Below are 11,255 nucleotides of genomic sequence, written 5' to 3'. Positions count from 1 at the left end.
CTCCTTGAAAAACAAAAGAAAAACTCCCTCATTCATTGGTACACAATCCCCCCCCCCCGCACTTCCCCCAACCCTACCCCAAACTCCAAATATAATTCACTCTGCAACCCTCATTCTATACTCTTACGATAAACATAATGCCCTAAAACATAATACTTTTAAACTATTCTCTCCCCCATAGACTTCAATGCCATAAACATATTTGATCCCAAATTTCTTTTAGAATCAAGCAAAGGATAAAGAAGAAACTTAAAATTAATTTAAATTCTTTTACTACCTATAAACTTTTCTGGCTAATTGCGTGTGCAAGCATTTGTTGTGGGTGTTCAATTTCTAAATTAAGTTGTTAATGAAGAGTGAAATATGTTGAATCAAGAAGTTAATTCTGGAAGGATGTTTTTTATTACTTAGTGGTGAGAAGTTGTGCTGCAATTCCAAAGGCACAAGGTTTGAATCTACTAGCTGCTCCATGGGAGAGACATGGGCATTCTCCTCCTGTGTGATTTACTGCCTCTTAAAACCCACTAGAAGGTCAGCTATGGGTCAGTTCTAACTCAGTGGTACTCAACAGCAATGGTAAATGTGTCTGGGTTTTTTTCCCTCCAGAAATCCCCAAAACAGAAGTGCAAAGCAAATCACTCCTAAAGCCTGTGACATCTGATCATTTGTGTGGTATAGATGAGTCTTTGTTTGACCTTGTCTTCAGAAATCCTATTGCCATCTGGGTGTCTTGTGGTGAACCATTTTTACCTTTGAATGGTAAGATTTTTACTGTCTTATTCTTGCTTTCTATTAAGTAACTATATAAAAAAATTTTTTTGTTACCATAAGAAAATGATTTAAAGATGTAACATGTCAACATAATAATATCACATTTATTTAAAGAACATGAAGTTCATCAATTAATATATGCACAAAGATAGCTATATTGCCCATATTTTCACCATTGCCTGATTTTTTTTTCTTACTGGAATGGGATATTCTGCATGGAAAAATGTCTAATTTAGTTGATAAAGAGATCCTTGGTCTATAAGAGTGAGAATAATGGTATACATTAGAAAATAACAAATGAGTTTAATTCACACTGAGGACGACCTGTCTGCACATTTTCATTTTTAAGAATTGCACCCTTTAGGCAGTAGGTGGATGTTTAAAAAATGAATGGTTCCAAGCCAGGCTTTCATCACCTCCAAATAGTTTGTGGAAGTGGAAAATGAAATATGAGTATTGCATATGGTAAATCTATATAATAAAACAGCACTGTTCTTCTTTCTCCCGCTCTATTCATAAAGAAATGCCTCAAGGCCTGTCATCTTTCAAACAAGGTTTCTTTTAATGACCCTTACCTTTTAATTACTTGTTTCTAATTGAATCTATTTCTTGGAGCAGAAAGTTCTTTATAAAATATTGGCTTACATGATAAATTACTGTTGATAAAAGAATGCAAGATAAATAGCGTGCATTTTTATTACTTTAGCTCTGCAGAAAGAAAAATTGGAGAAGCAGAACTGGATAAAAAAGGACAAAATTTTGGCTGATCTAGATACTATGAAACACAAACTGAGGCAGTTGAAAGGTCAGTTCGAGCTACATCAAGCATTACCAAGTTTAAATCTAAATATAATCTCAAGTTGCTGAATTATTTCCTGCCACGTGATAGTAGGTGTATAACTAATGGGCACTATATAAATATTGTGATACAAAAGATAATTAAGGAGCAAGTTTAAAACCTAATATCTTTTTTTTTAATTTTTAATTTATATATGTACACATTTTTAGAAAAGTTCACATCATGTGTCTTAATATGTATTATGTTTGGAGGCAAGTACCAGGAACATATACCTGTCCTTTTGATTTTGAAATAATCTGTGAGCTGATAACCTGTGATATTTGGAACTAGTCTTGAAGCATACTTACTGTCATTCCTTGGATACTGCTGAGGAAGTACGTTTTCTACATTCAGTGTGAGGGAGTAGTAGTATCTTCACAAGCCAGTACCGTTGTCTTGAAAACACTACTATGCTACCCAGCATCAGATCTACCTCTTGTCGTCAAAGTGATCAAGTGGCAGTATAATACTTGTCATCTCTCTCTGTTCTTTTTTGTCATATAATCTTAGGTTCCTGACTGACATTATATTATTCCCCAGCACTGTGATATGAAATTGTTCTTTGGGTAGAAACAATTTTTTTGACATATCCTTTTTTTAAAAAAATTATATTGGTCTGCCTATAAAATTCATATGCATTGTGTTTCACGTGTACCTTTATTCACATTTATTATGGACTGTAGTTTTACCAGGAATATATTTCAGATTTTGTCTTTGCACTGTTGTTGTTGATTGTCTTGTTGAGTCGGGCACGACTCATAGCAACCCTATGAACAAAAGGCCTGATGTCCTTTCTCCAAGTTCAGAGTTTCCAGAGGCATGTGGTTTAGGAAGTGGATGCCACCCCTGCTTCCAGACTTTTAATGCAGCATCACACAGCAGTGATATGGCAGGACTATGAAATGTCTCATGGACTGATCCAAGAGGAGACCCTTATCTTGCCCATACCCCAAAACCTCAGCCTTCACCCATGCCCAAGACATCCAGTCTTCCTCAGGAGAGGGATCGAAGTTATACATTAGCAGGAGTTAAATTCTTGAGTATATATTCTGTCTGGTGTCAAAAATATGACTTTTTATTTAATCAATAACACAACTAGTTTTTAATGTAGTATACAGAGATTTGAAGGATTCCAAATCTTCAAATTTGACATTTTAAGGGAGCGCTGGTGGCCTAGTGGCAAGAAGCTGTGCTGAAATCCTCAAGGCACGCAGTTCGAATCCACCAGCTACTCTGTGGGAGCAGGATGGGCAATTTCCCTCATACAATTAACTACCTCTGAAAACCCACAGGAGGGTTAGCTATGGATTAGTTCCGACTTGATGGTACACAACAACAACAACAGACAGAGATTTTGTTCAAATTACATATTATACTAAGTCTTAGTGGTAAAGAGTATAATGTGTTGGGCTGCTAACTGTAAGGTCAGCAGTTCAAATCCACCAGCCACTCCGTGGGAGTTAAATAAGCAGTCTCCTCCCATAAAGAGTTACAACCTTGGGGACATGATGAAATGTTACTGTGTGTCAAGACTGACTCAATAGCAGTGGTGGTGGGTGCTTATTAACTTCACTCTTAAAGGCTTCTGATAGAGCTATGAGTATTATACCAGTAAATTTCCCAAGCTCTAGTCTAATAATTCTAAACAATATTTCTTTTTTAAAAAATTATTTTAATGAATCTTTACAGAGACTTTTTATTTCCATTCATTCATTTTTGCACTTTCCTCCCTGCCCTCCCCCCCCCATTTGCTTTTCTCTTTGAAAAGTAAAACAAAACAAAAAAAACCCCTTCTTTCATTGTTATACAATCCCCCCACCCCCAGTCCACTCCACCATGCAGCTTTCATTCTGGACTCTTGTCATGACAATAACACCTAATCATATATTCCTCCTAAACAGTTCTCTTCCTCTTCTGTTTCAGAGCAGTATACATTATTTATCCCCTCTTAGTTTCCCCTCAACTCCGAGGTCAGTGCTGCTTTACCACAGTGGAACTATGCAGTATTTTTCCTTTTGTGACTGAGATATTTCATTCAACATAATGTCCTCCAGGGTCACCCATTTTGTATACTATTTCAAGAGTTCTTTCTATCAAGTTCAGTTACTAGAAAACATACCAGAAATAAACCTGGAAAAAACTGTCTTTTCTGAATTCTGCTTTTCTTTCATGTCTTCAACTTTGATTGCAAATACAAATGGCATAAAATTAATTTTTTATCATCTACAGTGTCAGTAGCTGTTGTTGTTGTTGTTGTTATGTGCCATCGAGTTGCTTGCGACTCATAGTGACCCTATGTACAACGGCCCTAAACTCCGCTCTGTCCTGTGCCAATCGCACTGTCTCTGACACTCCCATCCCAATTATCCCAGTCACTGAATCAATCCACCTCATAGAGGGCCTTCCTCTACTGTATATAATTTTGCTAAAAGATCAGCCAAAGAGAAGAAGACCCTCAACAAAATGGATTGACACATTGACTGGAACAGTGGGCTCAAGTATACCAGAAATGATGAGGATGGCACAGGATAGGTCAAGGTTCAGATCTGTTGTGTATGAATCATAAGTCTACTTGATGGCACTTAACAACAACAATAGTATCACTGCCAAAAACAATGTCTGTTTGTTCATTTGATGTCCATTATGGAAAGAACCACTGAAGTAATTGATCTCATTTCTGGTGACAAATTGGTATATATTCTGATATTAAATATAAATTTAACACATGTTATACAATGTTTACTCTGAGAAAGATCTTTTTTTTTTGCTATTGGAATTGTGAGGATAGATAGGACCAAGTCTTGGTTCAGTTAACTGTGGTCCCTCTTGGATGCTAAGCTTCTTGTGTGCTAGATGAAATAGAAGGTATGAGTAGTTCTTAAATCAATTAATTCCTAGTAGTATAATTATTGAAATACGTAACAAATGTCTATTAAGCATATACTGTGTAAAAACCAATGTGCAAAGTTGATTTTACATTTCACTTGTAAGCATGATTTTTTCTGATGTTAATATTAGTAACTTTGTTTTGATTACGTAACATGATTAATATTTACTATATACCAGAGACAACTAAATAAAAATATTGTTATGGGAGCTCCTGATGAGGCAGCCTCTTCTCCCAATTGGGACCTCAAAACTTAGAAAACAAAACTAAGAAATAGCAGGTCAGGTCCAACACACACAGCAGAATTTTGTTTAGTGTAAGAAGGAGAAGGGTTTGCTAAGTGAACATCACAATTAAGCGGGTTATCTTCTCAGGTCAGATGATGCTGAACCAGGATAGACTTCCCAGTAAAGGAAGATGATGTTATTTGTACAGGAGGGAGATGAGGGACCTTGTATAGGGAGTTGTTCTGTAGTGTGACCTTTAGGTTTTAATCTCCCCCCCCAAATTCCAATTAAAGAAATAATTTGCAATACCAGTGGAGTTCCATGCTCTTGAAAAGAAGCATTAGGAGAAGAAAAGAGGCCTTTCCATTAGTGGTTAACTATTGCGATTGCTACTCCTTGATTTTATGTAAAATAAAATAGGCTATATAGGAAAATATAATAAGAAAATAAGAAATAATTTATTGAATACATTTTACCGGGTTTCAATTTCTATTATCCCTACGTACATAAATAACAATTTACATGAAAACCTCTCTCCAAACTAAAAGCTTTCTTGATGACATACCTCTTTATGAAAATTATAGTGCAAATGCATGCATTTTCTTAAGACCATTAGAGACCAGTTGTGGGGGGAAAGCATGATGGTTTTCCTCCTTCCTTTATTCAGTTTCTGGCTCTTAATAGTATAAATCATAAATCACTATTACTGAATTCTCTTTAGTTGAACTAAATTTCAGTGTTCAAAATGCATTCTAAATAAAATATTTATTGAAATATTATCTACACAAATGTATCTACCATAAATTAATGTTTTCTGCACTTTAAGAGTTGTTGCTGTTGTGTACTGTCAAGAATTAGACTCGACCCATAGCTGACCCTTCGGTGGATTTTCAGATGCAGCTAATCTTATGGGAAGAGAGTACCCATTCTTGTAAACTATATTTAGTGTAAAGTTGTATTATATGTTTTATGAGGGACCACTGTGGTCTTCTCCAAAGCTTGTTGCATAGTATCATTGTCATTGTAAATCATTGACTGGTTGATACAATTATGTTTTCTCAAACCCACACACTGCATGTCAATGATAACTGATTTAGGTGCCATTAAACCTGCTTCAACTCAGCCACCTTTTGTACAACAGAACAAAACACTGCCTGACCCTGTATCATTCTCTGCTGTCCTTATTCCATTGTTGTGTCAATCTATCTCATTGAAGATCTTCCTCATTTTTGTGGAGCATTTTTGCTTTCCTGAAAAAATGATCAGTAACATTCCAATCCTTGACATTTTTATTGATGGAGTATTTCCAAAATTTGAACAACAGGCATGTCAGTGCTGTATCTTTAGTAAGTAAAGCATTATCTTCACGGAATTTTTGTTCATAGCCATAGACTGAAATCTAGACATTAAGAGTGCTGTGACAATGGAGACTAAACTTTGTGTTAGTATTTTTATTGTTCTATCAACCCAAGGATTACTTTCTCAAAAAAGCCTGCTTTGATTTACCATGTTGCATTGACTACCCCATTACATTCCTTCCTAAATCCGATAGTTACTTGGTGCAGCATAATTAGAATCAGTTATTAGTACAACTCTTTCCCTATTGTTTGCTTTCTCCATCAAACTGTTAGTCCTTGAGGCAAGAACTTGATCTTGAAGGTGTTTGTATTTGCATCATCCAGCATAGTAGTGACACATAGCTGGTGGTCAATGTAGGTTTCTGGAGGAGAAAGCCTGTGAGAGCAAGAATTATTTTAAGAAGCTTAAAGATCAGCATGAGGCTGAAAGCTGACTGTATCTTCAACACACAAAGGAAGAAAACAATTTCATAAGCATGGTTTTTTTAACCTCTCTTTAAGCCATTTTATGTGGCCTCATTGAAAGAATGTATAAATTTGAATCACCATACTTATTAAATTATGCCTGTGATTCTTTAAAATACAGTATTCCAATAAATATTTTCTCTTACCACAGCTTTTTAACATCATAAAGGGCACAGCGGAGGTGTCAGAAACTAATCGTGCTCTCAGGGTATTATTAGATAGAAAAAAATTTTAAAAGGGCTCCTATCTCTTGAGTTAATATTATTTTAGAAATACTTAATCCCCAGGCCACTAAGCTAATTGTGGGGAAAGGCTTATTATTAGTGAAGAGAACAAAACATATGTTCCAAGGCTGAAGGAGATGATGGGGACGATATAGGTCACGAATTCTATTTGACTAAATTATTGCTGAACCATATTGTGGATGAGAGGCTAGGGCTGGTGTGGAAGTCAGCGTGTTATCTTTCTCTTACATCTGTAGAGTGTGTTTATCTTGGCTATTTAAAGACTCCAGCTCCCATATGAAGAGGCATTGTTAGATATTATTACCTTTGGCATTCTTACTTTTATGACATATTTAGTATTTTAGCCTATGTGCCTGGGTGGAATGATTTATGCATAGAGTACCAAACCAATTTATTTGAAATCTAAAAGCCTATCATCAGAAACAATATTTCCAGAGACTTCTTTCCCCAGGGAGGCGAGTTGCAGCATGTCAGCCAACTATCCTGGTTCCAACCAAAAGCGCTGTGCAGCCAGTGGTGGTAGAGGGAGGCTGGACTCAGCAGAGTCAAGAGGAAATTAAGCTCGTGGAACTTATAAGACATACAGAGGTACGGTCTTTAGGACAACACATGTGAAGGACCCCCCTTCTATTGAAACTTTTTAAAAAGTGCAATACCAAATTTCTAAATTATGCTATTAATATATTCTCAACATCTGGTCAGTGATGGCCACGTTAAACATTGAGTTGGCATTTGAGAGTAGCTATCTAAAATACAGCCAGCTCCTATACCAGTGTGTTTTGTCTGAATGGATATCAGAAATTATGACCTTAGCAAAGAAGAGGGAAAAGGCCCAGTGGATATGCACCAAGGTGATTATCATCAGGATAGTCAAGTTGAGCCTTATGGCTTCATTGCTCATCACTCCTAAGGGTATGTCTCAAGATGTAAAAAGAGCAAGGAGCAAAAAACTAATTGCGATGGAGACATTCAGAAGTGAGGAATTAAAAAAGTGGTTACAGTCCAATTGGCCAATCAGTCAGGATTGCCAGATATAAAATTGTTGAGAAAGGAAAGGTCAGCTGTGGGAGAGGATTGAGGACAGAGACCTGGGAAAACTTCTTCGCCTTGTGAAGTTTTCCATCAAAATGATATGTTCCTATTTAATAGGATTTCTCAAATCCATGAAATGTGTTCAATCTAAATCTTAAGTGCATGCCCAAGTCAAGGTTACGAGGGGGGAAAAAGAATTGACATCCTAGAAATATGACTTCTTGCCAAGCTAAGAAGGATAAATCACTGACCAGGAATGAATACAAAGCACTGAACTTGTATGTTCTTGAAGTTGGATGAAAAGCTGCCTGGCAGGGATCTGGCAACATATAAGAGTTGCTACTATAATTTAAAATATAGTAAGTTAAGGACTTAACCAACAGTCATGTGTAGTCCCGTCAGCACTTCTTAGTTAAAGGGAATGCTGTTGTGGTTCCAATAAAATTCTCATTTGTTAGATACAGAGAAATCACTCAGTAGGAGAAGTACCTTACAGTAGTCCAGGAACACATCTCCATTCATTTTTCCAAATTAGAAGTGAAAGTTAAGTGCTATGCTGAAATAAATTCTTTATTATTGTTACTATTATAATTATAATTCACTTTAGTAAGTCCTCTCATGGAAACAAAGAGGATTTGCAGAAGAGCCAGTGAAGGAAGAGATAGATGCTTCCTAAAGTTTTTAAAGTACAATTGAATGTTTCAAGGTGTTTCTTTCATCACATTGTTCATATACACATTAAGCAGACAAATTGTGAAACGTAAAAGTCTCTGGGTTTTGTTTTGTTTCTTTTTAAAGGCACACCTTTCTGAAGTCCAAGATCTGCAGTTCAAAGGAGAGTCTCCAATTTCAACTAAACATGCAGAAGTTAAGCAGAGCCGCCTGTACAAGCAACCCAACATGAAACGAGTATGGGTTTACCTAAATGGAGGCAGACCTGAAGATGGAACTTATGCCTGGGGCAGAACTATTTCAGAGGTAAATCTGTCATGGAAGGAGAGAGTATTTCATAAGCTTTAGTTCCAACATGACTTCTGCTATTTCAAAGTTGTTGTTAGATGTCATTAAGTTGACCAGGACTTCTAGGGAGCCTATGAATAACACATCTGAACCTTGCCCTACCTTGTCCCATTCTTCCCATCTCTGATATGCTCCAGCCCACTGTTACTATGTCAATCCTTCTTGCTGAGATCTTCCTCTCTTTCTCTGACTGTCCACTTTTCTCAGCATGATGTCCTTTTCCAAAGACTGGCCTCCTCCGACAATAGATGCAGAATATGTGAGATGAAGTTTCATCATCCTTACCTCTAAGGAGCACTCTGATAGGTCAGGCAATTCGCTCCACTTCTCTGAACCTCATTTTATCATCTGTAAAAGAAATAGAATGCTTTTATCATAGGTGGATGTGGTGATTAAATGAGCTCATATTATGAAAGTGTGGAACCCAACACTGTTTGGCACAGAAAATGCCAGTTGCTCAGCAGAGAACAATGGCAAGATTGCCCAGCCCTCAAATAACAAAACCAAAGGCAAAAAAGCTATACTTTCAAATAGCTTTCTTCACTCATTTTCAGCACTCTTCAGAAAAAAAAAAGTATATCCCCATCATTAATTATTTACTACTAATGGTATTCATTACAGAAAACCCATACTATTCTTACTACCCACAGGTCTAGATATTGGCCATTTTCCAAAGGTAAAATATTTACTAAGGAAAAAAAAAGGCATGTGTGAATAAATTTATACTTTGCAAGTTCAGGTGTAAATTTCTAAACAAAGCACAAACATTTTGTTTTGATCTTTTCCTGAAAATGTTAACCAGTTGCTATGGAATTGATTGTGACTCATAATGACCCTGCATCTGTCAGAGAAGGACTGTGCTCCAAAGGAAGGGGGAGGGAATGCAGGCTGATTTTTGGACAGTAGATCACCAGACTTTTCTTCCGAGGTGCTGTGATCTCAGACTATCATCCTTTAGTGTGCAGCCTACTGTGCCTGTACCACTCAGTGACTCAGTGGAAGTAACAAGTGGATTTCTTAGTTCTTTAAATATTTGCTTAATGATGTTTGTAATTCTAGTTTAGGGGATTTTAAAAAATTTCTGGACATATTTTCTGGCATGAGAGGAAGTCATATAAACATGAGATCTGAGGAAGAAGGAAGCAGCAAGATGGGGCAATAGATTTAATTCGCGAAGCCCATGGAGACTGATAAAGGTACCTAGAATTACGGGGACACTTACAGGAATCTGAGCCCTGAAGATTGGGTCAGTGTTTCAGAGAAGGAAACCTTCTTTATTAAGGTCTGAAGAACTGTGAAAATAATCCAATAGAGGAAGCAAACAATGAATTTGCTGTCCTTGAGAAATAAAAAAGCAGAAAATGTAGACTTAAAACTAGGTAGACAAGGAAAGGAACTTCAGATACCTGGGGAAGGGTATTTGTTGAGTGGGGGTTTCTTTTTTGTTGTTTTTTTTTTTCAATTACTATTTGACTCAAAGTTTACAGAGCAAATTAATTTTCCATTCATCCACTCATACACATTTTGTTATATGGTGTTGATTATAATCCTTAGATTTTAATAGCACCCTTTACACTTCCTCCCTAAAATTCACATTTCCATTCCCCCTTTGATCCTATCCCTTCTCACTTTCTGAGCTTCATTCTTGGAAAAAATGCTGCTGTTTGATGTTGTGTAGTTGCGTGTTCTAAGGAATGAGTTCCTTGCTGGGGTTAGTATTCACCATATAGGCCTATCTATTGTTTCACTGAAATGTGAGCCATGGGAATGAGGCAAGATGGAGACTCGATTAAGTTCTACCAGTTTATATGAGTAAGCCTGATAATTTTTATGATTTCGAGTTTTACTGTACATTTCTTCTGCACTCTCTTCTTCATCCTCTACTGTGTTCCCTTTCAGAGAAATCAAAAATCATCGTCCGGTGTCATCTGGTTCCTTCTGGTCTCAGGATCGTAAAGGCTGAAATCTGAGTGGTCTATTAATCCTTTGGATTATTTGTTTCTATGTGTCTTTGATTTTTCTTTACTCGTCTTTGCTCTGAACAAGACATGAACAATAGTTGCGCCTTACAAGTTTTCAAGACTTCAGTCTTTACTCACCAAAATATGATGTGAAAGACTGTCTTTACAGGCTGTGTTATGCTAATTAAACTTCAGATAATTATACCCTGAGATGATGGTTATAATATTGGATACAATATTCAACTCAATCAAAACCATCATAATTTTAATAGTCTTGTCGTTGTTATTGTTGTTGTTATGTGCCATTGAGTCGTTTGCGACTCATAGCGACCCTACTATGCACAACAGCCCTAAATCCTGCTCTATCCTGTGCCAACTGCACTGCCTCTGACACACCCATCCCGATTACCCCAGTCACTGAATCAATCCATCTCATAGAGGGTCTTCCCCT

General features: G+C 36.8%; 1 protein-coding gene across 1 annotated transcript in view; it reads left to right on the top strand.

Annotated features, from left to right (window-relative positions):
- DCDC5 (doublecortin domain containing 5) overlaps positions 1 to 11,255 on the top strand; it is a 129,688-nt gene that overhangs the window by 87,638 nt on the left and 30,795 nt on the right. The window contains exons 13-16 of the mRNA XM_006883723.1: positions 607 to 759; positions 1,478 to 1,576; positions 7,243 to 7,379; positions 8,622 to 8,801. Coding sequence (XP_006883785.1) covers positions 607 to 759; positions 1,478 to 1,576; positions 7,243 to 7,379; positions 8,622 to 8,801 — 569 coding nt within the window. The remainder of the gene's footprint in view (positions 1 to 606; positions 760 to 1,477; positions 1,577 to 7,242; positions 7,380 to 8,621; positions 8,802 to 11,255) is intronic.

The sequence above is a fragment of the Elephantulus edwardii genome, unplaced genomic scaffold (assembly GCF_000299155.1).
Source record: "Elephantulus edwardii isolate Elephantulus edwardi_28Jun2011 unplaced genomic scaffold, EleEdw1.0 scaffold00029, whole genome shotgun sequence".
NCBI lineage: Eukaryota > Metazoa > Chordata > Mammalia > Macroscelidea > Macroscelididae > Elephantulus > Elephantulus edwardii.
The sequence above is the reverse complement of the archived record's forward strand: the minus strand, read 5'-3'. Positions and strand labels throughout refer to the sequence as shown.